At 62.4% G+C, this 26,651-nt stretch overlaps 4 protein-coding genes across 6 annotated transcripts; 2 read left to right on the top strand and 2 right to left on the bottom strand.

Moving 5' to 3' along the window:
• The first annotated feature begins 861 nt into the window (after positions 1–861).
• On the top strand, positions 862–5,309 carry ARL10 (ADP ribosylation factor like GTPase 10). Of its 2 annotated transcripts, none has more exons than XM_067535507.1 (4): positions 862–1,620; positions 2,389–2,563; positions 2,967–3,142; positions 3,382–3,913. In XM_067535507.1, the coding sequence occupies exons 1-4, from the start codon at positions 1,462–1,464 to the stop codon at positions 3,487–3,489; spliced, it is 618 nt and encodes a 205-aa protein (XP_067391608.1). In that variant the 5' UTR covers positions 862–1,461; the 3' UTR covers positions 3,490–3,913. The 2 variants fall into 2 exon arrangements, with proteins under 2 accessions (XP_067391608.1, XP_067391599.1); XM_067535498.1 differs by lacking the exon at positions 3,382–3,913 and adding an exon at positions 3,924–5,309 and having other exon boundaries at positions 863–1,620.
• Positions 5,310–5,432: 123 nt separating this feature from the next.
• On the bottom strand, positions 5,433–10,323 carry NOP16 (NOP16 nucleolar protein). Its single transcript, XM_067535485.1, has 5 exons — positions 10,167–10,323; positions 9,515–9,629; positions 8,727–8,796; positions 7,231–7,337; positions 5,433–6,833 (listed from the first exon to the last, which is right to left on the bottom strand). The coding sequence occupies exons 1-5, from the start codon at positions 10,271–10,273 to the stop codon at positions 6,690–6,692; spliced, it is 543 nt and encodes a 180-aa protein (XP_067391586.1). The 5' UTR covers positions 10,274–10,323; the 3' UTR covers positions 5,433–6,689.
• A 184-nt stretch (positions 10,324–10,507) lies between these two features.
• HIGD2A (HIG1 hypoxia inducible domain family member 2A) lies at positions 10,508–13,265 on the top strand. Its single transcript, XM_067535473.1, has 2 exons — positions 10,508–10,740; positions 11,410–13,265. Exons 1-2 carry the CDS (start codon positions 10,587–10,589, stop codon positions 11,574–11,576), a joined length of 321 nt encoding a protein of 106 aa, XP_067391574.1. The 5' UTR covers positions 10,508–10,586; the 3' UTR covers positions 11,577–13,265.
• A 629-nt stretch (positions 13,266–13,894) lies between these two features.
• CLTB (clathrin light chain B) lies at positions 13,895–25,484 on the bottom strand. Of its 2 annotated transcripts, XM_067535452.1 has the most exons (6): positions 24,886–25,484; positions 21,223–21,269; positions 18,713–18,830; positions 17,873–17,984; positions 17,250–17,303; positions 13,895–16,227 (listed from the first exon to the last, which is right to left on the bottom strand). In XM_067535452.1, exons 1-6 carry the CDS (start codon positions 25,049–25,051, stop codon positions 16,056–16,058), a joined length of 669 nt encoding a protein of 222 aa, XP_067391553.1. In that variant the 5' UTR covers positions 25,052–25,484; the 3' UTR covers positions 13,895–16,055. The 2 variants fall into 2 exon arrangements, with proteins under 2 accessions (XP_067391553.1, XP_067391561.1); XM_067535460.1 differs by lacking the exon at positions 17,250–17,303 and having other exon boundaries at positions 24,886–25,480.
• Between the last annotated feature and the right edge of the window lie 1,167 nt (positions 25,485–26,651).

The following is a 26,651-nucleotide window of genomic DNA, read 5'->3' as shown; positions in this document are numbered from 1 at the left end:
GCAATAAGGGATAGGCTGGGTCTCCCAGGATCACTATGGGCATTTCAACATCCCCCATTGGAATCCTGTGGTTTGGAAAGAAAGTCCCTGCTCGTAGCTTTCTGTACAGGCCAGTGTTCCTGAAAACGCGTGTGCTGTACACTTCCTTGACCAGCCCACGCTGATGTCAGTAAAATGCCCACAGTGATCCACAACTGCCTGCAGTACCATAGAGAAGTAGCCCTTTCTATCGATGCACTCTGTCGCAAGATGGTCCTGGGCCAAAACTGGGGTATTCGTGCCATCTATTGCCTCACCCACAGCTGGGGAATCCCATTGCTGTGAAGCTGTCCACTATTTCACGCACAGTTCCAAGACTCTCAGTCCTTCTTAGCAGAACACGATCAATGGCTCTGCACACTTGTGGTAGGTAACACAGCTCCAACGGTGGACTTCCTGACCCCCAGCTGATTAACAACCGACTGGTTCCCGCTTCCACACGGCGATCGCCACATGCGTCTTCACCGAGAGGGCAGCTCTCATCCTGGTGTCCGTGCGCCGCAGGGCAGGGTGGCGCTCCGCACGGCGTTCCAGGAAGGTGGCTTTGCACATTCGAAAGCTCCGCAGCCACGGCTCGTCATCCCAGACCGGCAGAAGGATGAGATCCCACCGCTCAGTGCTTGTCTCCTGGGGCCGCGCACCACCAATGCACACAGTAATCCAGCACTGTTTGTTGGCATGGCGCACGGCAGGCCAGCCGCCTCAGATTCCCGTTCCCACTGGGAGCCCAGGATACACGGCATGGCCAGCCAAGAACACCAGCTACAACAGGGGAGAGCAGAGCCGGGTCCAGCCTGGCAGACAGAGATGGCGGGTGCTCAGGAAGCTGGGGCCCTTGAGAAATGCTGGGAAGTGCAGCGGCCTGTGTGCTCGCCCTCCGGCCGGCAGCCAGAGCAGAGCCAGCCAGACCCGGGCCGCTGGGAATCGCACGTGCACGCAGCAGCTCCAGCCCCGCCAGCTGCAACCCGCAGCGCCAATTGCCGGGGATTCAGCTGGACCGGCCTGGGCCTGGCGCAGCATCCCCCCGGGACCGCGGGCAGCTGCCACCCGCCCCGCGCCGGCGGTGGGGCCAGACCGGCCGGGCCGGACCGGGCGGGGCAGGTGTGGGCGTCGCCCCGCGCTACGTGGCCCGGCCCAGGGGCGCCGGGCAAAGTGCAGCAAAGGGGAAGCAGCTGAGCCGCGCCGTGCACGGTCCGCGCCGGCGGGGGGGAAGGGGCGCAGCAAAGGCTCGTGGCCGGCCCCGCGTGCGCGCGCACCGCCCCACCCCACCCGCGGGCGGCCCACGGGAGCCGTCACGAGCCTGGGCCGCCGGCCGGCAAGAGGAAGCGCCTGGTTCGCCGCCGCCGCCGCCGCCCCGGCTGCCTCCCCCCCACGCGCGGCGCGGAGCCGTCCCAGCCCTGCGGGCGGCCGGGCCTCGAACCCATGGCCCCGCGCGGCGCTCTCGGGCACCTGAGCCTGGTGCTGGGCGCCGCCGTGGCCGCCGTGGGCTCGCTCCTCTTCATCGCCTGGCGCAGATACTTCCGCGGCCGCTGGGGGGCGCGCTGGGAGCCGCCGCTGGCCGCGGGCTGCTGCGCCGAGCAGGTAAGGCCGGGGGGCGCGGGGCTGGCTGCCTGCCGCTGCGGGAGCAGCGAGCCGGGCAGAGACGGCGCCGAGCCGCCTGGTCTCTGCCCCCCCCTTCCTCCGCTTCCGGCTGGGGGTGGTCCGGGACCCCGTTCCCTGACACTGCTGCTGGGAGCGAGAGGGGGAAGGGGGGACACCTATATTAAGACACAGCCCCCAAAATCAGGGGTGTGCCTATAAAATCAGCCAGATGTTCCTATACACTGGCATCAGCCCGGCCTCCACCCCACTGCAGCATCTGGCCTTCCCCAGTCCCTGCAGCTACAGAAACAGGAGACAGAGCCCCCAGGCTGTGCCAGGTCCGGGCAAGCCCCCCCGGCATGGACTGGGGAGGGCACCTCACCTGGAGACTGGTTTGATGTTTTGGGGTATCCCCCCCTCACCCTTGTTAAGAAGCCCTTTGCTAGACCCTGGAATAAAGCTGCTTGTTCCCTTCCCCCCTTGCCGTAAGCCGCGGGGGACCCCAGGGGTTACAACCTGCAGGGCTCCCCACAGCCCGTGGGCGGGACCAGGCCTTGCGCGGGGAGACAGACGGGGCCTGGCACTGAGTTGTGGTTCTTGCAGGGGACATGGGACACCATGGGGCCACTTGCTTTGCATATGCTTGGCCCCGGGCCTGGCCAGCGCCTCTTCCAGCTAGCTGGGAGAATGCCCTTCCCAGGGCTGCAGGGCCCCTGCATCAGCCATTCTGCTTCTCCCACTAATTCCAGACCCTTGCACCCCCGGCAGCTGGGTTTCTCCAAGCAGCAGGTGCTGGTGCTGGTGCTGGGCCTGGATGGAGCTGGGAAGAGCAGCGTTCTGCATTACATCTCCAGCGAGGCAGCCAAGGACCGCACAGCGCCCACCCAGGGCTTCAACCCGGTCCAAGTGCCTGCAGAAGGCTTCCAAATTGACCTGCTGGAGGGTAAGGCTGGCCCTGGGCTCCCTTGGTGGGGCGGGGCTGACTGTCCTTTCAGCGCAGAGCAGGGAGCTTTTAAACTAGCACACAGAGCTGGCCCAGTCCCACCCCGAGACCCAGTGCGCCAAGCCAGCCTGCCCAGGAGTGACTGTCTCGCCCACACTTGTCAGAGGGCCTCTGTCTGGGTAGATGCCTGGGCTCCCATGCCTGCTTCTCCCCCACCACAGGAGGGAGTTTTGTCTGTCCTGATGGCCCCAGGAAACCCATTTAACAAAGCATACTGCCCCCATTTCTCCAACTCCCCCACCCCAGTTTAAACCAGGGGCTCAGGGTCCTGAAGCACCCTGGCCACTCCACCCCCCTTTCCTGGCTGGCTGAGTAGCTAACTTCTGGCTTTGTCCCCCCCCAGTCGGTGGCAGCCAGAACCTGCGATTTTACTGGAACCAGTTCCTGAGCCAGGCCCACGTGCTGGTATTTGTTGTGGACTCTGCAGACGGGCCCCGCCTCCCCGTAGCGCGCCAGGAGCTGCACTGGCTGCTGGCTGAGGACCCTCGGTTGCCCTTGGTAGTCCTGGCCAATAAACAGGTACCATCTCGCCCCGCGGGGAACTTTTATGGCTTTGGCTGGCCAGAGACAGGGCAATGCTGGCCAAGGATTTCCAGGCCCCCGAGGCAAGGTGGCTGGGGCCCAAAAGGGGACACCTAGCGTCCAGGAACGAAGGACCCTCACACACACACACACACCGCCCTCTGCTCATCTGCTGTGGTGAGGCGTGCGGCGTGAAAACCAACAGACTAGAAAGCGAAAAGCAGCTTTCTTTGCAGATGTGTGCAATTCCTGCCCGCCCCCTCCCCTGCACACACGTCCGCCCTGGGGCGCGGAGGAGAGACGCACAGGACCGAGGAAGTCACGGTGCTCAGCTCCCAGGGTGACGAGCGCAGTGTAAGAACCTGCACGGAAGAGAACTTCTCTCCCGCAGAGAACTCAGGCCTCCAGCTTTCTAGCTGGCACCACTTTGTTTTCCCTGTAGCCTACAGTGTAAATGACCTCCGTGCAAGGGAGGGGGGTGGCAGCAGTGTATGTCACAACCCAGCCCCCCTGCATGCCCAGGATCCCTTCTAGTTCTTGGGCTGTGAGGCTACGCCAGAGTGCAGAGCGATCCCTTCCTGGGGACGCCTGTCCCACAACGACCAGGACTCCATCCGTGCAGGGCCCTGCCCAGCCCCAGCGAGCCAGGGTGCCAGCTGCTCAGCCCTGGCGGAAGGGGAGCTGCACGGGTTACGGCCTCAGGCAGACAGTGGCTGTGCAGGGGGGTTACGGGGCTGGGTGACCCTGTTCATACCCAGCTGCTGCTGGTTCCTCCTAGGACAAGAGGGATGCCCTGAGCGTGGCCGAGCTGTGCCGGGAGCTGGCCCTGCACCTGCTGAATGGACAGAGGCAGTTCTTCGTCCTGCCCACGAGCGCCACGCACGCCGCCTTGGCCACTGCCACCAGCATCCGGCACGTGAAGAGTCTGCTGGTCAAACTGCTCTCCCAGCCGTGACGTGCAGATCGGACTCACCCGCTGCCTCTCCCGCTGGAGGAGCCTGTCGGCCTGGATTCACGCGGGCAGGGCCCAGAGCTGCTCTGCTCCCATGGTGCTATCCCCCAGCCGCTGTTCTCTGCACTCCTGGTGTGCAAGCTGCCCTCAGCATACAGCGGGCAGGCTTGGTCATGGATCTCCGGCGAGATGGGAGAACAACCTGCAGCCTCCTGCACTCCCGGCTCTGGAGGGGACACCATGTTTACACACACTATCCCCAAGCCCTCCCCCAGCAGGACCGGACGGGCAGCCCGGCGCCCGTGGCTCTACCCTGGCACGGGCCTCGCAGTTCCACAGCCCGCAAAGGCAGCTGCGATGGGGCACGGCCCTGCCTGTTTTGCAGTGCTGCCCCCAGGGCCAATGGGAGGTGATGCTGCCATTAACACATCTAAATGACCGATGGCCCCTTGGCCTGCAGGTGCGGCCAGACCCCTGGGGTGCTTAGGGAGGGCAGGAGATGGGGCAGAGGCCATGGGAGCATCTGCATCAAGGCTCTTCAGTGGCAGGCAGTAATTGTCTTTCCACCCTGCTGCTGCCTGGGGCTGCGGGACCCCCACCCGCCAGTCACTGCCCTTCAGCCCTTTGCTTGTGCTGCTGCTGCGAACGGACCCATCTTGCCACACGGGAGCCCACCGTCTGGAGGAGAGACTGGCCCCTCTGGGCATAGGGAAGAGGCACTTTTGTCTCCCTCTGCTCAGCGAGCTGGAGAGCCAGGAACCTCCTGGGAGCAGCTTTTCCCCCCACTTCCCAGGGACCTTTTCCCTTCCCCTTACAAAGTGTGGCAGGCGGGCGACTCCCGGGGCTGAGCTGTGGCAGGTACTGGAGCTGCAGCAAGAGGACACCTGCACTGTAACCCCCAGGCAAGGGGGAAATGGCCTGGATAACTTGCTGCCCAGGCTGTCCTTCGGGGAGGGGGGGCAGCTGCCTGACAGACACAGGCGCTTGTGCTAATCCAGCCCCCCAGCCACAGTCCCTCTTTGGTGCCACAGCACATCCCTGGCCTGAGACACCCACCCTGCCAGTGAGGAAAGGCAGGCCGGGGCCCACACGCTGCAGCTGCAACAGCAAATCACCACTGGGGGAGATGCAGCCCCAGGAGTCCGTCTTGGGGTGGGGCAGCCAGTGGGGCCAGGCTCTTTAAGAAGTGAGTGGGAGCAAGAGGTGCCTTGTGTGAGACAAAACGGGGAGCCTGCCCATTCATCTATCTCCGGCTGGCTCTAGGCCAGCTGCTTTCCTGGCGTGGTGGAAGAGACCCGGCGGGATAGGTTTGCCAGCCCCCCATTCAGCGGCTGGTTGTTTCTACAGCTGTTCAGATGCTCCCTGGGGAGTGACTCTGCCCTGATCTGAGCAGCTGCTCTGTTCCCCCGCTCTCCTTGGGTGAGGACAAGTGGCAGCGTGGGGCAGAGGCGCCCCTGGGCCCCCAGCGCCCCTGGGCCCCCAGCCTGGCCTTACCCAGTGCTGGCACAGGCAGGGGATCTTGCAGAGAGCTGGGGGAGCACAGGGGGCTGCAGTTACTCCCTTCCTGGCCGTACCCCTATAGGCACCCTGCTCCCCTGAGCTGGGCACCGCTTCTTTGGGGGGCGGCTGTTCCCTAGTAGAGCAGATGGCTCAGAAGCTTGGGACCACAAGGCGCTGCTGCAGCTCTCCCAGCACCCCAACATTAAAACACTCCGGTTTAATCATGAACCCAGCAGGCTGCTTTTACTAGGTTATGAACCACTTGTACAGTCAGCATGCTGGGAGAAGAACAGATATAAAACCGAAATAGTTCCCCCACATGCTGTTTCAATATGAATCTATGTACATGAATCAATGCATTCACACTCGTGCGGCTCCTGTGGGTACCGCTGGTCACCGCTTTGACTGAGGTCTGAGACCACTGAGGTCTGAGTATCTCCTGCAGAGGTAAGGGCAGGTGGGTGTCTATCACTGGGGAAGGGTGACACCTGCCAGTCTCTCCTCCCACTCCCCAGGCTGCTGTTGAGAAGCAGAGAGCAGCAAAGCCCTGAGGACTGCAAACAATCCGGCTCCATCGCTGCATTGGGAGAGGGCCACATCGCCTCCCAGACAGGTGACTTACACCCCCAGCAACGAGCCAGAGCAATTCCCTGGAATTAAGATGTCCTTGGAGCAGCCCTGGGGCCACCCCAGCTCCGCAGAGTGCCAGCAGCAGCTGAAGCCCTTGAGCCAGCTGCACGCGGGGGTATTTGTGCTGCGTTGGGGGGCAGTTTGATTTACCGTCACCTGGAGCTGCAGGACATAAGAGACAGTCTCTTCCCTTTGCCCCTGCTGTGATGAGGCAGTAGCCGTCTCCCCCTGGAACCTGCAGAGCCCCTTTTAGCACAGATTCATTCCCACCTTCTCCCCACGCAGGGGAGATCCTTCCCTATCCACCAGAAGCTACCCCTAGTTCAGCTCTCGGTTCACAAGCCCCAGCCAGCGCATGGCAAAGTGGTACCAGCAAGCACAGCTGAGCTGAGCTTGTTTGCCTGGGGTGTGGCAGCACTAGCCAAGCAGCTGCGGGCGGGGCCGCCAGCAGAGTGGGAGCAGTCACTGTTGGACCAGCTGGACCTGCTGCAGGGATGCAGTGAAAGCCTGGAACTCCTCAGGGTAGAAGCGCTTATACACGTTGATCTTCCTCTTGATCTGCTTGGGGGTGTCCTGGTAATAGTTCTTCTCATCACGAGCCATTTCCTGGGGGTGGAGCGAGGGGGCAGAGTCAGGGAAGCTGCCTCGGAGAGGGGTGGAGGGGGCGGTCAGCCAGGAGAGCCCCACAGCCCAAGAACATGCCCTGACATGTCCACTAACAGGCAGGTTGGTTCAGAGGTTGGGTGAGGTTTCACATGCAGCTCAAAGGTGAGTCAGATGCAAACCAGGAGATTCAAAGATCCACTTCCCTGACAGACCAGCCAGCCAGGGGGATGAAGGGCCGGGCACGCCTCTTGCTGCTTCTCAGAGCCCACCCCCGCACGGGCTGTGGTTGCTGGGACAGGTGCTTGCCCTGTTGCTCTCTCAGTAGCCACAAGCCCTGAGGCAGAGGCTCCCAGACATCTCCTCCTCCTCGCCCCCCGCGAAGGCAGGGACCACCCACCTTGTAGTTCTCGCCGTGGCTCCGTATCATGTACTGCACATAGTCGATAAGGTCTCTGGAGAGCGTCTCTGACTTCTTCTCCGGGAGGCTGGCCTCATACTCCAGCTCTGAGCAGCAAAGACAGAGAGACAGTGAATCAGGGAGACAAGAGACAGAACCACGCAGCATTGCTAAGGAGCTTTGATGCTTCCAGGGATTGAACCTGGTATCTGTGGAAATGGGAGACTGAGCCATGCACCACAGGCAGTGGCTGATCTATCTCAGGGATGCCGTCCCTTGGACACGCCCTGCATTAATGACCGCCCCCCATTAGATACACAGGCACCTAGTAACCTGGGGTTCCGAGCAGAGAACCCCGACTTTGGTTTGTGTAGAGAGCACACGTTGAAAGTTCTCAGACTCAAGGCCTTCTACGGCGCGTGATGTGCGTCTGTCTCATCCGCCCAGGGGCCAGCTCCACTGCTCAGCTAGGAGAGCAGGCAGGAGTGGGGCTGGCATGGGTAGAGGATGTTCAGGATGGGAGATCAGAGATAGAGCTATTCGATCCCTGGCCTGGGACAGAAGCTGGCAGTGCAAAATAAAGGCCTTTGACACTTTGGCCAGACCAGACACTTTGAGGACTTAAGGTGATAAGGTTCAGGGGCTAACGAAATCCCTGGGCCGAGGTTCAAATCACACACATCCACAGGGGACAGCGTCTCCTCCTGGACAGCTGGGCCTAGTCTAACACTGGCTGTTATCGCCCAACCCACAGGCTACTAAGTCTCCTTCTCAGAGGGGAGGAGTTGCCACTGCAGCAAGCTTTCCAGGATGCTCCTGGAGCTTGTAGTTCGGCTGCAGAAACCAGCCGTCCCCTACCTCCCCCCGTGTCTTATACAGCAAGCCAACAGGCTTTGCCTCTTAGCTTCCCTCTTGCAAAAGGCACCAGAGATCGGTGGGTCTCAGAAAACGATCACACGCTCAGAGCGCTCCCTGGTGAGAAGGAAACCGGGAGAGCAACGCACTGTGGAGTGGGGCGGGGAAGTGGAATCCATCAGAGATCCTCTCCCCAGAGCCACAGAGCAGGGAACAGGAAGGAGCACTGCTCTAAGGACCAGGGGCTGTTGGTTACGTGAGCACCTTCTGCTGGTGGCTTCCACAAGAACGTTAGGAGAATTCTTCCTGTCCAAAGCCACTTTTGACATCTGTGGCAAAGCAGTGGCATTACAAGAATCAACACCCTTCCCCAGCAGAGTCATGGCACAGACAGCATCTGTAATCCTTCGCTGAACGGTACATACCGCAACGGAGCAGACACCCAAGCTTTGTCCAACTGAGGGCAAGTTACCAACACACCCAGGAGCCTGACAGCTGCACCCAGTTTGAATAAAATGAGCACAGTGGAACTGCAGTACCCAGAGGCTGCATCTCTGCTCTGGACTGTGAAGGGCTGCAGTACAGAATGCAATTAGCCAGCAAAGCGAGCGCTCCTAGAATCAGAGGAGGGTGGTACCAACCGTTCAGGACGTAAGGCTTCCGCACAACTTTCTTCCCTTCCTCTTGGCGATCAACCTCCATTTCCATCACCTGCATCGAATGGGAGATGAGGCAGCTCAGGAATAGTCCATTCCCCTGGGGCTCATGCATTTAGACATGGCCTTGGAGGCTATTCCTTCTCCATCCAGCCATTGCACCACTGACTGGCTTAAACAGATATCCTAGTTCTAAAAGCCTCATTTCTGTTCACGTCTATGCTGTTTGGCTGGTCTACAGTCAATGGCCATGTTGAGAGAAATGCCTACCGTGAACATGGTTGCTAGGGCCAATTTTGGCCTGACAGCATCCTCTTTAACACTGCTGTGTACAGCAGAACATTGCATATAAAGCAACCCAGCACCTACGCTCCAAGCAACGCTTCCCAGGATAAATCCCACTGTACCTGGCTAACGAATCCCAAAGTAACAGGTGCAACAGCTCCTTGCCACACGTGGGCAAGTGCTCTCTGCATTGCCCCTCCACACAGACACTCACCATAGAAAGACCTCACTTAGGGTCCACACCGCAGGGACCAGTACATGGTTATTCCACAGGCCACATTTTCTAGTACTTTGTCCAGTTTAGTTCGGGGTCTCCTACTGTGACTGGACATCCACCAGTTCCCTTGGAGAATTATCACCCATCCAAGCTGGGGAGCACTGCCAGAAACCCAGCTCATGATCACTTCTATCCCTTGGACCCCCTCCCCCTTTTTCCCCCGGTGGCGAAGCCTCTTGGGACAGGCGTGTTGATCTGTTGCCGTATTTACCGGTTGCTGCCTTCTCCGGATAGGAACAGCCTTGTTGGGGTCTTCAGCCAGGCCCATTTCAGCCAGGTTCTGAGACACGGATTTGGTTCTGTCCCAGGCACGTCCAATCTGGGCGCTGGACGGAGACAAGCAGGGAGGAAAGTGGCCACGTCACACCCCACCCACGGCACCAGCTGAGGGCCCTTCCCTGCAGCCAGTGCCCCCTTCCCACTGCCTGTGTCTGGCCAGGGGAAGCCTCAGGAACCCCCCCCTTCACCTCCTCAGGGGGCCCCACAGCAGACACTCCCTGGCCCAGGGTCTCCAATACTCTTGCAGCGGCTGGGACCCCTTTACGGGGAGGCTCCAGCTCGTACCCTGGGGGGGCTTCCTGAGAGGGGGGGGGCTCCCCCCGACCTACTATGCAGCAAGGCCAATGATGGAACCCAGGACACTGCCCGCTCCGCTCCGCCCCGCCCCACTCCACGGACCAGCTCCCTTCCCGCGCTCCAGACCCCCCTTGGCCCGGCCCGGCCCCCCTCCTCGCCCCCCTCCGCTCCCCCCCCCCCGGCCCGGCCCGGCCCGCCCTCCTCGGCTCAGCTCCCCCTTGGCCCCCCGGCCCGGCCCGGCTTGGCCCGGCCCGGCCCGCGCCTTGGCCCGGCCCGGCCCGGCTCACCATTGTATCCGGGGCGCCGCCCGCTTGCGGACCTGCCGGTTCAGCCGCTTGCGGTTCACGCTGTAGCCGAACCTCTGGCGCCGGCTCTTCCCTTTGGCTTTCGGCATCGCGGCGGCGGCTCCGAGCCCAACACGCGGCCGCAGCGAGAGAGCCGAGGGAGCTGTCGAGGCGGGCACGGGGCTCCGGGCGCGGTGGGAAATGTAGTTCTATTGTGAGAGCTTCGCTACCGCCTCCGATAGGGCCCGGCCGGGTGCGGACTACATCTCCCAACAGACCTTGCGCTGACCCCACGCGCGGCTGGGATATTGCCTGTCGTCCCCTGCCTGTATCGTATTTGACTTCCGTTTCCGGTCTGAGTACGGTGGCTGAGGAGGGTCCGTAGCAGTCACCTCACCTTCGCGGGCCGACCGGCGGGGGACCATGGCTCAGAGTCCGAGCTCTCCGTCCCCGCCGCCCTTCGACCCCAGCGGGCCGCCCCTCATCGAGGGCTTCGTCCCCACCGCCTCTCTGCCGCGGGAGGGCTTCGGGGACCGCTTCCTGCGCAAGAGCCGCGAGAACCCGCTGGTGCCTGTCGGTGAGTGGGGGGGGGGGCAGCTCTGGGGGGGGGGAGTGAGGGGTCCGGGGGGGCAGCTCTGGGGGGGGGGGAGTGAGGGGTCCGGGGGGCAGCTCTGGGGGGGAGTGAGGGGTCCGGGGGGGCAGCTCTGGGGGGGGGGAGTGAGGGGTCCGGGGGGCAGCTATGGGGGGGGGGGGGGGGGCAGCTATGGGGGGAGTGAGGGGTCCGGGGGTTGGGGGGCAGCTCTGAGGAGGGGGGAGTGAGGGGTCCGGGGGTTGGGGGGCAGCTCTGGGGGGGGGGAGTGAGGGGTCCGGGGGTTGGGGGGCAGCTCTGAGGGGGGGGAGTGAGGGGTCCGGGGGTTGGGGGGAGCAGCTCTGGGGGGGGGGAGTGAGGGGTCCGGGGGGGCAGCTCTGAGGGGGGGGAGTGAGGGGTCCGGGGGGGCAGGATGCTCAGGACATGGGCCGTAGCCCAGGGAGCGCCTTGGGCCTCCCCCCCCCTCGCCTGAGGGCGTTAACCAGGGCGCAAACCCTGGGGCAGGGGAGAGGAGACGAAGCAGGGGGAGAGGGGCTGGGGGGGGAGGGGGGAGACATTGAGGTTTGGGGAAAGGGGTGGCGAGAGTGAGGGGCGACTCTTCGGGGCCCTGAGCCCTGCCCCTCAACCCCCCCCCTGTCCCTCTGTCCTTCTCTGCAGGCTGCCTCGCCACTGCAGGGGCTCTGATTTATGGACTCATTTGCTTCCAGAAGGGCAATGTGGTCCAGTCCCAGAGGATGATGCGGGTACGTGTCCTGGCTCAGGGCTTCACCCTTACAGCCCTCATCGTGGGGGTGGTGGCCACAGCACTGAAATCTAAGAAGTGAGGTCGGGCTGGAGATCAGCTGCAGCCCCCGGAAGCGGACAGACCACCGTGTAGTAGAAATGGAGCCTTTGGCTCTGGAGGGCGTGCTCCTCGGATCCATCTCAGTGGTGGTGTTGGAGCAACCGCTAAAGGTCTTTTGGGTTCTGGAAATGTAGCTAATACACCTGAGTGATTCAACCTAAAAACTGACCTGTGAGATTTCTTGGCTCCATGGGTGCTCATCCTTTCCCGGGGGACCCAAGGCATTGTCAGTAGAAGGCCTTCCCTCCCCTGTAAGGCCTCTATCTCTAGCGCCCAGCATTATTGATGACCATTGGAACAAGTGCCTTGATGACCCCGGTGGGAATGGGCTTTACTCATGTTTAGGCACAATCAAGTGAAGCACCTTTCTGCGCAAAGAGCCATCCTTCTCTGTGTGGTTAGATCCTGTCTCAAGAGGGATCACGTCCCGTTACCAGGGCTTATCTGGAGAGAATGCGTGATCTGTGAGGTTACCAAACATAAGCCAACTGCACCTATGCTTAGTAAAGAGAAAATTGCAGTGAGATTCTGATCAGGACCCTGAATTCCAAAGCAGAGGGGAACTGTCAAGGGTCCTTACGTACTATAGGAAAGAACAGATAGGGAACTGCTCTCTTGTTGCTGTAGTGATGGAGATTAGGGCACAGGAAACACTGCTCCCCTTAGAATGTGTGAAAATGGAGAGTTTTGAAGGTGGGGTCCGCTAAGTTCTGTGGGGTTTTTAATGTTATTTTGGTTGGCTTTTAACTGCTGTGAAACCAATCAATCTTTGTGGAGAGCAGATAAGGGCAAAAATCTCAATGAAGAAGGCTCCTTCTTCAGTGAATATTGATGTAGCTCCAAAGTATTATAAAGAATCTTTACTCTTCCTATGTCAGACATGCAGAGAGAGAAAGGATTTAATGAGAGGGAATAAAGACAGCCAGGCCTTAGCTTCGGAAGTAGCGAGTAGAGTCAATTCAAAGGCAGAGTGCTGGGACTGCATGTTACACCCGGGTCCTGGGATGTGGCCGGTGCATTTGCATCTGATCATGTTGGCAGGTGAAATGGTTTCTCTTCATTTGGGCGGAGGCTGCTGCTTAATAAACCTTCCTTTCTCTGAAGAAACGCCACGTCTTGGCTCCATCACTGATGCTAGCTCCAAAAACAGGCCTCTGCATTGGACAACTGGAGCGGACTTGTTTCAGGCAGGGGGCAGCCGCTTCCACCATCCCAGCCAGCAAGGTTCTGAGCACTGCTCCCAAAGGGCCACGTGCCCCTGGAGCCTGAGGGCACTTGCCCCCTTGCAGGAGCGGGTCCCCACCTGTTAATCTGCAGAACAAAAGCCAGCCCTGATGCTGATGTATGAATGGAGCAAGACTGCCTGTGTCAGCTGAGGAAAACCCAGCTGGCTGCAGGGGCAGCTTGTGCAGTCAAAGCAAGATCATTAGTTCTCTGCTTCCTGCAGTGTCAGAAGTCCTCAAACAGCCTGAGCTGCCAACCCAGAGCTGATCCCCCAGCAACTGCTGGCAGTAAAGCGGTAGAGTGAACCCAGCATTCCTGCCCCAGCCCAGCTCGCTGCTGCTTTTCCTCCTCCCTAAGGTCTCCCGTTGTCCCCCTGTGAGCAAGGCCTCAGCCTGCAGAACGCTTGCAGGCTCAGCACAGCAGTTGTGGTGGATCAGGACTGGATTTAGGGGCAGGCAACCGCCTGGGGCACTGGGCCCAGGGTGCTGTGCATGAATAAATACAGATCCTAGCATGTGGATTTATCACCTTCTAGAGCAGGGATAAATCATGTATGCAAACTGTGCATCCAAGTCATCAAAGGCTACACATTTTTAACAAAGGGGGTGCTGCAGACACTCCTCGGCTGGGGCGCTATTTGGTCTAGGGGTGGGCCAATTCCCCAGCTCCTACTCAGAGAGAAGCATCACCCTAGAAAGAAAGCGAGCGGCTGCTCCTTGTGCTGGGTTGGAGTCATGTCAGTTTATTTGTAACAGGTGGTCTTACAAGGTCACATATACCAAAGCTGAGGGGAGGCAGAACTGCCCCGGGGCACGGCGCTCCCCAGAGCCCACACACTGGGCTGGCGAAGGAATGGAATCCAGGCCGTTGCCTGTAAAGCAGCAGTACCAGCGCGGGCTGGCTGGGTAGTACCACAGGGTCCTGCTGGGACTGAAAGGTGATGCCCAGGCGCTTAGCTCGGTGGTGATCCCTGGCCATGCTTCCTGCTGCCAGCTGTCCAAGCCAGGACAGGGACATTCTCCCATGGGCTAGCGGGGCTGCTGAGGCTCCCCAAGCCTGCAGCAGCAGATGCTGGGCCATCCTTTGGTCCCCATTTCCTTCGCCAAGGGAATGAGCAGCAGGCTCTGGCCAGGCAGCTCCCCCACCCTCAGCTGCTGTCTCACAGTGTAAAACCGATGAGCCCAGCAAGAAACCCAGGAGCAGCCCGGAGGGGAGGGGAGGGCCCAGCCCAGCCTGCAGGGCTGGCACTGGCATGAGAAGTCAAGCCCATCTCCCATTCCCACCAGAGCTAGTCCCAGTTCCAGGCTGTTGTTCTGCAGGCGCCAGCTCTGCTGCTGGCCGGGTCCTGGAGCAGGAAAGCAGGGACCCCTGGCAGGCTGAGCAGCTGGGCCCGACTCAGGTGTCCCCTTAGCTCATGGACAGCTCAGCAGGTTCCCTGGGCCTCGGTCCGCTGGGGCGAGGGCCACACTGATGGCTTTACGGACTTTGCCCTGAGCTCCCTGCCCATCTCCGCCCAGCACACCAGGCTGTGCCCTGCATGAAGTTTCTCCCGGGCTGACTGTCACACCTGGCCCAGCCCTGCCCAAGGCTAACAGGGCCAGGGCTGAGAGCGCAAGAGCCTGGCAGTGGGAAGGGGCCGAGGCTCCCGCATGCCTGTCTGCTCCTGTGTGCACAGATGGGTCACAGGCACCGGGGCTGGGAGCCGGAGGGGGCTGCCGTGGCCCCAGCAAGCCCCAGTCGACAGCAGGGGGGGAGCTGAGCCCCCTCCTCCCAGGGCATGGCTGGGGGAGGAGAGTGGAGAGGGAGTTGAATCCTCCCTCCCCCCTTGTCTCACGTTGGCAGTCGGGGGGGACAGGGAGGAAGGACACAGCAGCTACAAGCCAATAGGCCAGGCCGGCCGGCCGGCCTCTGTCCCCCCAGGCAGTGCCTGACTTTCCCAGGGGCCAGCAGTTTCTCAGAGGCAGGGCAGAGTCCAAGCACCAGAGCTAGAGTTTGTCCTCAGGGAGTGCCCGGGGGGGGGATCTCTCAACCTGTAGCCCCTGCGGCAGGGCAGGGCCAGCTCTGGGCAGGCCTCAGCGCTCCCTTCCCAGCTGCCTTCACCCCAGAGCAGCAGTGCCGGAGTGGCTCAGCCCAGGGGCCCATCTGGCCTGGGATCCCCTGTCCACGAGAGGCCAGGAGCAGATGTTTCAGAGGAAGGAACAAGAAAGTCGCTAGCGGGCAGTGGCAGAACAAACTCCCTCCTGAGCCCCAACCTGGTGACGTTTCCTTATCCTCTCCTTAGCCAGCCGTCTGTCCACTCCTGGCGAGCTCAGCCTCAGCACAATGCGGTGGCAGAGAGTTCCACAGGGTGGGGTGGGGATAGACACTGCCACTGCCTCTGTTCCTTCACTGCCAGTGACTCGTGCTAACACTGGAGGAGGGGATGGGGGGTTGCTCCCCCCTGCAGACCCAGTTGCTCCTGCACGCTCTCAGCTCTGCCCCGCCTGGTGTGCTCACGACTGAGATTCCCCCTTTTCCCCCGGCAGCTGCCAGCCGACGTCACACCTGTGCAGCCCTAAGAGCTGGCCCTGGCTCTCCCAGCGTCACAGCCAACTCCTGCAGGCAGCACAGCATCATCCCGTTATGGGCAGACACACACAGGCCCAGGGTCCCCCAGGGATCTGGGATTAGAACCCAGGCGTCCTGGCTCCCAGCCCAGATACTAGACAAAGCTGCTCTCACTCCACCATTGCCCAGGGCTGTTGCTAAGCGTCTGAGGCAGCAGGAAGCAGGGTTTGCTCCCACCGGCTCTCAGCCCCAGGGGAAAAGCTGGATGAGTTCGGGGCAGAGCAGGGAGAGCAGGCCCGTGTGAGGGAGGGCAAGGAGGACCCAGCCTCTCTTGCAGTACCAGGCCTGTGCCTGTCCTGCCATGCGGAGCTCCCCTCCCCAAAGGCAGTGGGGGGGGAAGCCCAGCGCTGCTGCCCAGGGAATCGCCATGGTAATAAATACGTGTAAAAAGAGACCAATGCACCCTTTAAGCAAAGGACAATCGGGGACGGTTACAGCCAGCAACCCAGCCACCAGACACGCACACCGGGGAGCAAGGGGGCGGGGAGCGGAGGCAGGGACAGCAGTGCCCCTTGCTGGCGACCGACTGACCCTGCTGTGCTGTGCTTGTCCAGGTGAGCCCCATGGCGGAGGAGCGGCCTGTGGCCCCCGACTCCCTCCCCGCTCTTTGGTTGTGCTGGGCAGGCGGCTAGCGGGACAGGGGCGTCTGTTTGAGGGAAATGAGCACCGAGCGCATCCTCGACACGTCCTTGCACTGCTTGCTGCTCTTGGGGTTGAAGTCGCACAGCTGGGCCACCTTCTCCCACTCCGTGCCAGGGGCTTCTTCCTTGGCCTCCTTCAGGAAGGCTTCCTCCGAGGCCCTGGAGGAGGACGAGGGGGGTCAGTCCCTAAAGGAGATGGGGCTGCTGGGTCTCCCCTCCTGAGACCAGGGCGGTTCCTTGTTTACCAGGGGGTCGGACCCAGGATCTGCTGGGCATCGCATCTGTACTCCCACCGGATTCACCCCTAAGCCAGCAGGACCAGGCAACGCCCCCTCCCTCAAGCACAGGGCCCTGGCCGGGCCGTTCCACAGCAAGCACCTTGGGGTGCCGAAGTAGGAAACACAGAGCACACGAGATCCAGGGGCTCCAGCCAACTGCTCCCAGGAGAGACTAGCAGGCTGCACGCTGGCCCTTTGGGGATGCTGGCAGCCCCGTGTCACTAACAGCAGCACCGGGCACAGCCAGGCATGGCTATCCTACTGTCCTAGAGCCGCTGGGGCTGGGCCTGGCTTCGCTCAGCACTGCAACCTGCCCGCCCGAGCCTGGGCCCAGCCCAGCCCTGGTAAGAGGGAAAAGGCTCTCCAGGCTGGGGAGCCACGTGCTCCCTCCGCCTGCAAACTATCCCCACTGTCCAGCTGATGGGCTCATGCTCCCAGATCTCCAGGGCCGAGGCAACCAGGCCCCTGCCCTCCCTGGGCCTGGCTCCTAGGAGGGAGCCAGACTTACGCACCCGGACAGAGCCTCACATGAAGCCCTTTACGAGGGCGCCACCAAGATGCGGAACCTCGCTGCACTCAGCATCCTGGGGGCCCGCACTCCCCTGGGGCATTGCCCAGCCAGCCCTGGGGAGGCAGGTGCTGCCATCTCCTCCCAGGGGCGTGAGGCAGGGGCTCTCTCCAGCACGGGGTGTGGGTTCTTGATGGGGCGCCTCCCCGCTTTCTCCCTGCCTCGAGGGGCATATTCCGGAGCCCCACTCACCTCCTGTGAATCTGCCAGTAGGACGTGCTCAGCTGGGTGGCCCCCTCCCCCCCAATCTGGGCAGCGAGGGTCTCTGAGGTTAGGAATCCCCTCGCTCCCCCAGGGCCCTCTGGGGAAAGAGACAGACAGCAAGAGGCACATACACGTAGCCGATCACGTCGGCGTCCGGCTGCTGGTAAAAGGCTTTGTCAGCGATTCTAGCGCGCGAGCAGAAGACAGGGAGAGCAGTGGCAGAGCAGCCAGGCAGGCAAGGGTTAGAGAGAGAGAGAGATGGGGTTAGCGTCCCTCCCCAACGGGCAGGTGAACCGTTCCCATTCGGTAGCGAACCCGGAGCTGAGCAAACACCCCAGCGCGAGGCAGGCAGTGACATCAGACGGACTCAGATCCCACTGCGCCAGTGCCATGGAAACCAGCACCACGCAGCATCCGGATGGAATAAGACCTTCCAGGGTGAGGTGTCTCCTCCGCAGGGCATCGGAACAGCCAGGCGCCGCTCAGAGGAGTGGGGGTCTGACCCCATTTCCTGACAAGGATCCCCACAACCATTCTGCTGGGCTCCAGCCCAGAGGTGGCTGCATTTCAAGGCACCGGGTGACTGTGAGCTATTATTGACAGTGACTAAAGCTGACAAGCGGCACTGTGGGTCTGGGTTTAGGGAGACTCTGGGTGGACCAACCTCCGGCACCTCCTCTGGCTGCACACAGCTCAGCTGAGTGACAGCCCCCTGCCTCAGCGGCTGGCCCCACCACCCCAGCCCCCGCTATACCTGTTGTTAACCCGGTTCTTCTCCATCTGCTCATTCTGACGCACGTTCCACTCCTCCAGCTCCTTCTTGGCCTTTTCACGCCACTCCTGCTCCATCACCTTTGAAGCAGTATCTAGAGCACAAGCAGGACAGACGGTCAGACAGACACACAGCAGGCGCCGCTGCAGGGGGAGGCCTCACAGAGCCTGGGGCAGCTCACTCTCCCCCCAACCGAGCCTTCGTAGGAGAACAGCAGACGCAGACAGGGCTGTATGCAGCAAGCTCCCGACAGACTCTGTCCTGGGGTATCAGCACGTCCCCACGGGGCAGATGCTCACGTCCCCAGCCCACGCTCTGCTCCAGCACATGGAGGCAAGAGCTTCCCACCCCCAGCTAAACCACATGCCCGAGAGGCTCTGCTGCCCCACAGGACTGGGGCCCCTCCAGCCATGGCCACCTCCCTGGCTTTCAGTGCCTGCAGTCAGCCCATGGCCCAGTGCCCCGGCCCCGCGGAGCAGCAGCACACTGCTGCAGACGCCAGGTGGAGTGCGCAAGAGGGTCTTCCGCAGCAGAGGTGCCGCAGGCAGCGCACAGGATCTGGGGCGCCCACCCACACTGCCTGCCGGGGAAGCCTGGTCTTTGGCCGGCTGCAGCCCCAGGGCCAGGGACCGTGAGCTGGGGGCACGGGCTGGCAGGGAGAGGCAGGCTGTCTCCCCTGGGTGTCCTGGCAGCGTGGCGAGGGGTGTCCGATCAACGCAACGCATAGATGAGGGACAAAACTGCCCATGCTCTCAGCACGGCTCGGGACAGAGGCAGGCAGGGTCTCTGCACTGCAAGGGGGGAGCTGGCAGCCCCACTCACCCAGCTCCTGCAACCGTTTCTTCTGCTCCTCTCGCCATTTGCGAATGCTCTCGGGCTCCTGGATCAGCCTGTCGGCCCGGGCGATGGCTGCGTAGGCATCCGTGGGGCCGTTGGGCTCCTGCGGGACGCAAGCAGGTCTCCATGAAGCGCAGCCCTCTCCAGCACCCCCCGCCCGCCCCCCAGTCCCTCTGCAAACAGGCGCGGCGAGGGCAGCTGGTAGGGAGAAGCCCTGCAGAGGGAGCGAAGTGTGATGCCTCCCTCTGAATTGATAGTGGCCAGACCCCGCTGCCCATGGAGGGGCCCAGGAGGAAGGACAGGGGGGCTCTGTCCGTCCCTGTGTCCACACCAAGGAACCCACCACCATAGCTGACCCTAAGTGCCCCCTCAGCAGAGAGCCAAGGGCTGAATTGGCCCCCGAGGCCAGACTGTCTCCTCTCCGAGGGGCCAGCTTGCCAGCTGCCAGCCTGCCCGCTGCTCAGGCCCACCATCGCCCTCCCCCAGGGGCTGCCCAGCGGCCGGCCACGGAGCAGCTGGCCCCAGCACCACTCACCTGTGCAACCCGACAGAACTTGCCGCTCGCTGCCAACACGACTCTCATGCCTGTCCCCGCGGAGCACGCCCCACGCCAGCTGCTGCTGCTCTGGGCAGGGGCTACAGGCTGCAGCTGTGTGACACATGGCGGGGCAGGCGCAGCCCCAGGCTAATGCTGCACGCATCACAGAGCGCCTGTGACCTCACAGTCATTCCTACGGGGCGCCGCCCTGCCACCTAGCCCTCCTCCTGGGTCCTGGCGTCACATTGTCTCCGGGGGGAGAACGCGGAGTCCCCAGGGGGCTGGGGGCACTGTCACCGATAACGAGGGGTGTTAGAAACCTGGCCCGGGAGCTGGTGCCCTTTAGACAGAGGCTCAGGCCCGTGGGGCCTGCACAGTCTAGACGGCATCAACTCCACGTTCCTCGATGGAGAACTTGACGCTGACCGGCTCCGTTCCCGCACTGGCCATGGGTGGCAGACAGGACACGGGGCTAGAGAGAAATTGGGCTGAGCCAGCCGGGCCATTCTGATGTTCCTCTCTCTGCAACTCCACACAGAGCCCGAAGTGCCAGCACCACAAACCTGCCGGGCCCAGCGAGGGCCGTTCGCCATCGCTGCTGGGCCAAAGGGGCCACGGCCGCTACGGGTGGGAGGGGAGGCTACAGCTCTGTCCTGGAGCTGAGGTGACTCTTTGACCCCTGCAGTCTGCAGCACCCACCCTGGGTGCAAGGAGGGGCTGCAATTCAAAGCTCTCTCCCACACTGGGAGACGCAGGCGCTCAGCCCCGCTCAGGATCAGGCCATGACACAGCACAGCAGAGCAGGGTGGAACGTGCTCTGGCCCATGCTGCCGGCTGGCTGGGACTCCCACCCTTCCACTGAGACCGGACTGGTACTGGAGTGCAGTTCTCCGCTGAGATCCCTGATCTGACTAAGTCTCTCCCTCTCGGATGGACTCCTCTCGTGAACCAAGCCCAGGCTGCCAATCCACACAGCACACTGCCTAGCGTTCCTCCCCGCCAGCAGCCACCCCACGCTGCCAGGTCCCCGGGAGGGAGATGAGCACTTGCTGATGCTGCCAGCGACTGGGACCTGGCTAGGCAGCCCCAGAGGGCATGTCCCTAACGGATGCAAAGGGGGGTGCAGCACATGCCCATGCACCTGGGTGGGGTTGGCATCACGGCCCCGAGTCCAACACCAGGGGAACACTTGGTAGCGACAGGACCTCAGAGAGCGGCTGGTGCCCCTAGATTTCTGCGGCCAGGTTCTCCCCTCGCTGGCATCAGTGGGGCTGGCCCATGCCAGCTGGAGTGAGAGGAAAACCAGGCCGGGTGGTTCCAACTCTGAGAGGGGGCATCACACGTCCCCCTGGGCTGCCACTGCTTTCTGTGGGCAGCAGCAAGAGGCTGGACCCCGCTGCAGTCCCACTATCCGCCCCATTGCCTCTCAGCTCCGGCTCTGCCGAGAGGAGCTGTCCGTCTGCCCCAGGCCAGCCTCAGACTGAAGGAAGAGTCGGAGGGGGAGAAGGGGTTGGCTGGAGACACACGAGGCCTTTGGGGAGGGTCTTGCTGGGTTTGCTGTCTCCCAGCTCAGCGCCAACAGGCTGCCCCCTGCTCTGGGCCCTTTGCTCCCCCGCCGGGAACCCCGCCTCACTTGAGCACAGATTCAGCGGGGAGCAAGAGGAGTGACTTTAACCCAGCCAGACTGGTCAGGAACCCACAGGACCCTGCTGCCCAGTCCAGCTCCTTCGCCTCGAATGCCAAACCCTGTCCTGAGCCCTGGCACAGACAGACAGGCTGACACGTCAAGGAAACAGGGCTGAGACGGAGCAGCCAGGCTCCCCTTCGCTCGCACACGGACATGGCACGTTTTGGTGAGCATCACGGCAACCCCAGGTGCAGAGATGGGATGCCAGGATCCAAGCAATCCCGCTAGCTGGCCCTACGTTCCGGGCAGGACAAAGGGTCTGGCTCTCACCTGAAAGAGGTCTCCATTCACAGTGGCTCCCACATCCTCGAAACCAGCTGTACAGGAGGAAAGAGAGAGAGAGAGACCCATTACCCAGCTGTTAGCGGCTCACGAGCGAGCCGAGACAGCTGTTTTCGGCGTGGCATACACTCCATGGCAGAGCTGCGTGTGTGTGTTGGGACTGAAATAGCAGGGGCTGGCGTCAGGACCGAATGGCACTGGGACAGCTGTGTGTGTGGGGAAGCCAGGGCCAGGATAGACGGGGGCTGTGGGTCAGAAGTGAAGGAGCTGGCCAGAACTGTGCGCGTGGGGCGTGCAGCGCTGGACTAGCGGGGGCTGTGGGTCAGAGCTGGGCGAAGGGAAGCTTTTCCAGCACCGGCTGACTCTCTGCCTGGCTCTGGCCGGCGCTAGGAGTCCCTGTGCTGACAGTAATCCCCCTGGCTTCGCTTCAGCTAACGCAACAGAGAGCAGCGCCCGGCTCCCAGCGCTGCGATCACAGGCCCACTCGCCCTGCCTTCTCCTGTCTGCCTAGGAGCGGTGGAGGGATTGTAAGCTGCTCACGTTGGTGTTTAAAGCCTTTACGGCAGAGAGACTCCGGCAGAAACATCCCTGAATCTCCCGCTGCTGGGAATCTGAGATCTCCACCACCACCTCCTCTGGGGGGCTCAGTGCTAGCCCCAGGGTGGGAAACTCCCTCTCTGTGGGGTCTCTGCCCCCCCCGACGCACTTGTTCCCACGTATTCATGTCTTAGGACACTTTTCCTGGAGCTCTCTCTGACCCAGTGATTGGAGCTGTAGCAGGGCTCTGCTCCCACAGCCAGGCCGGGAGGCTGGCCAGGTTTAAGCAGCGCTGATTGTCAGGACAACTATTATTAGCAGCAACAAATATGCCCCCAGCTTTCAAACATTCCAGCCAAACGCAGGGCTGAGAAGTCACACATGGGCACATGCGATTGGTCCCTCAGAGGGGCCGTCAGCTGAAACCCTCCAACCAGCTGCCGAGGCCGGACCACTTTGACTCCACTTTGCACCAGGGAGGCAGGAAGGACACAGCTTCCCAATGGAGGGGTCCCCAGGGCCTTTCGCAGGGCAGCCTGCAATGCCAGCCCGGCACGGGGGCGGTGGTGCTGCTGTTGGGAACACAAAGACCACCACGGAGTCAGCTGCTGAGGCTCCCAGTGCCACGCACGGGGAAATGCCCCAATGGGGCAGAGCTGGGAGGAGGGACGTACTGTGCTTAAGGGCTGGGAACTGGAAAATCTGGGTTCCACTCCCAGCACTGTCACCGACGCCCCGTGACTGGGCAGGTCCCCGTCCTGCTGTGGCTCAGTTTCTCCCTCTATATAATGGGCAGAATGATCCTTGCCCCACCCACCTCCCGCTTCAGAGATCTGTCCCAGAGACGAGTATGTGGGGCATGTTGGCCAGGCTCCTGGCGGCTAGGCTGCGGAATAAATATGAAAGAAAAGAACTAGAGTTAGATTGGGTTAAGGAAATATTTGCGTTATAAAGCCAGGCTTTGACTAGCGAGTAGAAGGAAGGCCTTGAAAGTCGTGAGTTATCAGGCCAGAAAGAACGGAGTAGGGAGGGTTCTGGTTCAAAATATCATTAATGAGAGAAGGGAAACTTTCTACAAAGAAGGTCCCTGACCAACAGGCATGACTGCAGATGGTTTTAAATGGGACAAGAAGAATCTTCTCTTAAAAGGAGCCAAGATGGCTCACCCACACACTCGTAAGTAAGGCTAGGTGAACCCAGGTGCAATGAAGAAGCTGTTGAACAGAGGGAAGGAGGGGAAGAGATAAGGAGAAAAGACCTTGGGAGGAAGGAGACTGTAAATCCTATCTGGATTACATTTGAAAGGTAGGGTGGACGGTCTCAAATTATTTGTGAGCCCAAGTGGCAATGGGCTATGACCGCCTTTGTTTGTTGGAGGATATAAAGTTCTGGAGAGGAGGATTCTTTGTCAGACCCTACCTCATCATGCTGCAGCACGCCAGGAGAAGATGGTTTTCCCTAGGTCTGGCCGATTTGTAAGTATACCCATCACATGCTGATGAATAAATCGCTACCCTCTCGGGCGTAGTGACTGCGTATTTTAGGCAGGCAGGCATGTTGACAGCAATTGTACAAAATACCATTCGGCCTTTGGACTTAGTAAAGGAATTTATGATTAAATCAGCGCCTGGTCTTCTCCCGTATTAATCATTTCTAATGTTACTAATAATCCTTACATAGGTGAAGGCTATTCAGGGGAAAGGGGTGATGGGGAGCCAGATTCCAGGCAGTTCCATGGCTTGGAGGGGTAGTGGAGCACCCAGCAGAGGCCTGTCTCCACCTAGAGCGGGCTCTGGATTCTCCCCCGATGACATGCAGGCAGGTTGGAGCTTGCCACTCTGTTGGACCCCCCATCACGTCCACAATTCACACAGCCAATGCAGCCAGGCATGGGCCAGACCAGCCATGGGGCTCAGAGCTTCCTTCTGGGGAAGACAACTTCACAGCCACAGCACAGCTGAGCTAATGACCTTAGGGGAGGCTGCTCGGGGGGAGAGAGCATGACACAGCCTCGCTGAGGAAGCAGACTGCCACCTTCTACCCTGCCACCTGCTCCAGCCGGGCCTTAGATCCCTCTGTTGCGGCTTCTCAGCCCTGCCCAGCTGCACCCCTCCCACTCTTCACACACACCCTAGTAGCTGCCTACTCCCAGTCTCCTGGCTTGCTGGATCCTGTCAGGCAGCATTTCCAGCTACCACTCCCAACGCCTCCCTGGGCCAGCGTCTGGCTCTGCTGGGAACTCCACTGACTGGGCCCTGTGCCGGGTGAGAGGAGCTAGGCCCGCTGCCTTCCATGCCCCGATGCGCTCATGGCACATGTGACAAGCAGACCTCCTCCTTCACAGGGCCACCCCGCAACCGGCAGCAGGGGCCCCTCACTGCCTGAATGAGCCACAGAGACTGAGCGCCCCTCTCCACTGACCCGGGGGTCACGGCAGGACAGGGCAGAGCGAGGGCAGCTCACCTTCGCCCCGCTGTGGCCTGTGCCCTCGCCGTGCGGGAGGACCGCAGCCCAGTCCTGCGGGGCAGGAGCTCGGCACAGCTGCCTCCTGGTCTTTAGTAAGGCTGGGAGAGCAGGACCCACAGCCGGCAGCACTGGCCCTACCCGTGGCTCCCCGAGCAAGGGGCAGCCGGGCCGTCCTCGAAAGGACGCCTGCGCTCGGTCGGTGCCACAGCAACCTCCTTTAGGGGCGGGAGCCGGGAGCCCGGAGAGCCCTTCTCCCCAGGCAGGCGGCTGAGGGTCAGCCCGGCCCGGCCCCACAGGGCAGAGTGGGGCAGGGAGGCCTGGCGTCTCGGCTCAGCCCCCCGCCCCGCGAGCCAGCCCCACAGCCGTCTCTGGGCCCAGCACGGCTCCGGGCCAGCCCCCGGGCTCAGAGCGAGCCAGCTGGGCCCGGACCGGGCCAGACACGGGCACATGCTTCCAAGGGGGGGTGTGATCTGCTTTTCAAGCCAAAGTCCCTCCCCCCCCGCTCACAGCTGTAGCACCAGGTACGGGGGGTGTCTCGGGGGGCCTCCCTCGGCCCCTTTGGGGGGCACACGCCGGGCAGGGCCCAGTCCCGGGGGGGGTCCTGCCCTAGGCCCCAGCGGGGGGCACAGGCCGGCCCCTCGCACTCACCCCCCAGGTCCGGGGCCTGCCCGGGGCCCCCCTCGGCCGCCCCGAAGCCCTCGTCGTTCTCGATGCCGGCGATCTCGCTCTCCTGCTGGGCCAGGAAGGCGGCGGCGGGATCCTCCTCCGGGGCGCCGCTCTCCGACGAGGAGAAGAAGCCGAAGTCGTCGGCCATGTTGGGCCGCCCGCCCCGCCGGGGCCGCTGGGCTGGGGGGAGGGAGCCGAGCCGAGCCGAGCCGAGCCAGGCCGGGGGACAGACAGACGGACGGACGGACGGGCCGGGCGCAGCTGTCACTGCGGAGCGCGGCGGGAGGAGCCTGGCGGCGGGCGGGGCCGGGCCGGGCCGGGCCGGGCGGCCGCGGGGGGGCAGCACCGCCGACAGCCGGGCCGGGCCGGGGCCGGGCTCACCCCCCGGGCTGTAGCGAGCAAGCGGGACTGCCGGACAGATGTACACCCCGGCCGCGACAGGCCCGCAGGGCAGGGGGTGTTCCTGTCCGCCCTCGCCCACACCCCTCCAGCGCGGAGATGGGCCCCGCAGGTTGTTCCCTGCGTCTACATCTCCCCGCAGGTCTGTGGGAGATGCTCACCTGGAGCCAGCGCCGGTTAGCGCGGAGACAAATGGGCACCCTGCAGCAGTGTGGTTACCAAGCAACGTGGAAGCACCCCCCCCCCCCCCCCCCCCCCCCCCCCCCCCCCCCCCCCCCCCCCCCCCCCCCCCCCCCCCCCCCCCGGTACCCAGAGAGCATGCCTTACCTGGCCCGCATCAGCCCCGCTAGTCCAGGATGGCCCAGGGACAGGTCGGGAGCTGCAGCCAGGCGTGCTGTGAGGGGACTGCCCCTCAATTCAGTTTCACCCGAGCCCTCGGCTTTGGCAGGGCCCCCCCCTTTGCCGAAGCGGATAGGGCACAGAGTGCAGAAGCAGACACCCCAACTTCGGGTGTCTTTTGTTACTGGGCGAGGACTGCCCTGGAGGGGATAAGCGGGTACCGAGGGGGTGGTGTGTGTAGGCGGGCGGGCGGGTCTGTGCAGGGGGGGGGGGTGGGAGGTGGTGAATTCAGCAGAGGGCAAGAATGAGAGTTCTCATCATCATCATCAGGAACTGCGAAAACAACCCTGCCACGGTGACCAGTTAATGCCAGCACACAGCGGGGCAGCGATGCTGAATTTCGGGATGAAATCACTCTCTATTGGAAACCAGGAGGGTGGGGGGCGGGGGGGCAGGAGGGACAGACTTCCCCCATTTGTCCCCGGCAGGGTTCTTGCATCTTCCTCTGCAGCACCTGGTGCTGAGCACCCTCAGAAATCGGGACACCGGGCTGGTGGGACCTGGGGTCTGGCCTAGGTCTCAGGGCAGGCTGCGAGCAGGAAAGGAGGCCTAGGCCTGCAAGTATGCAGCCCGCTCCCTGGCCATGCAGCCCAGCAGCACCCCCTGTTGTGCCCGTATGGAGCTGGGGCTGGAGCCCCACAGGGCCACAAGTCAGCTGGCCCAGGGAGCCAGTCCCATGGTTGGTGCAGGGCCAGGCTCTGGTCAGACTCGAACACCAGGCTTCGCTCGGGCACGGCCTTCGGGCATCTCCGGAAAGCTTCGTGGAAAGCTCGGGAGCCTCCGACGGGTAGGTCACGTGGCATCCGCGCTAGGGTTCGGCTATTTCCGGACGATCCCGAGTGAGGTTCGGGTGCCTCCGGCAGGAGCTCGGCCGTTTCCGGCTGGGCCCGGGAAGTAGCGAGCGGTTGGTGCTGGGCCCGGCCAGCCCGAGGAGCGTGGAGTAGCAGCCG

This window comes from Emydura macquarii, unplaced genomic scaffold (genome assembly GCF_026122565.2).
Source record: "Emydura macquarii macquarii isolate MOO-44397 ecotype Brisbane River unplaced genomic scaffold, CSIRO-AGI_Emac_v2 contig_378, whole genome shotgun sequence".
Classification (NCBI taxonomy): domain Eukaryota; kingdom Metazoa; phylum Chordata; order Testudines; family Chelidae; genus Emydura; species Emydura macquarii.
Note: the sequence above shows the minus strand (reverse complement) of the source record. Positions and strands in the feature narration are given on the sequence as shown.

What these genes read in the sequence shown, in the direction of transcription:
- ARL10 (XM_067535498.1), top strand. Translation starts at nt 1,462, where the DNA reads ATGGCCCCGCGCGGCGCTCTCGGGCACCTGAGCCTGGTGCTGGGCGCC. An exon ending in CGGGCTGCTGCGCCGAGCAG is followed by an intron (nt 1,621 to 2,388) that starts GTAAGGCCGGGG and finishes CACCCCCGGCAG; the next exon opens with CTGGGTTTCTCCAAGCAGCA. An exon ending in CCAAATTGACCTGCTGGAGG is followed by an intron (nt 2,564 to 2,966) that starts GTAAGGCTGGCC and finishes GTCCCCCCCCAG; the next exon opens with TCGGTGGCAGCCAGAACCTG.
- NOP16 (XM_067535485.1), bottom strand. Translation starts at nt 10,273, where the DNA reads ATGCCGAAAGCCAAAGGGAAGAGCCGGCGCCAGAGGTTCGGCTACAGC. An exon ending in GCGGCGCCCCGGATACAATG is followed by an intron (nt 9,630 to 10,166) that starts GTGAGCCGGGCC and finishes GTCTCCGTCCAG; the next exon opens with CGCCCAGATTGGACGTGCCT. An exon ending in GAAGCCTTACGTCCTGAACG is followed by an intron (nt 7,338 to 8,726) that starts GTTGGTACCACC and finishes TTTGCTGCTCAG; the next exon opens with AGCTGGAGTATGAGGCCAGC.
- HIGD2A (XM_067535473.1), top strand. Translation starts at nt 10,587, where the DNA reads ATGGCTCAGAGTCCGAGCTCTCCGTCCCCGCCGCCCTTCGACCCCAGC. An exon ending in GAACCCGCTGGTGCCTGTCG is followed by an intron (nt 10,741 to 11,409) that starts GTGAGTGGGGGG and finishes CCTTCTCTGCAG; the next exon opens with GCTGCCTCGCCACTGCAGGG.
- CLTB (XM_067535452.1), bottom strand. Translation starts at nt 25,051, where the DNA reads ATGGCCGACGACTTCGGCTTCTTCTCCTCGTCGGAGAGCGGCGCCCCG. An exon ending in GAAACGGTTGCAGGAGCTGG is followed by an intron (nt 17,985 to 18,712) that starts GTGAGTGGGGCT and finishes CTTGTGCTCTAG; the next exon opens with ATACTGCTTCAAAGGTGATG. An exon ending in GCCGACGTGATCGGCTACGT is followed by an intron (nt 16,228 to 17,249) that starts GTATGTGCCTCT and finishes GTCCTCCTCCAG; the next exon opens with GGCCTCGGAGGAAGCCTTCC.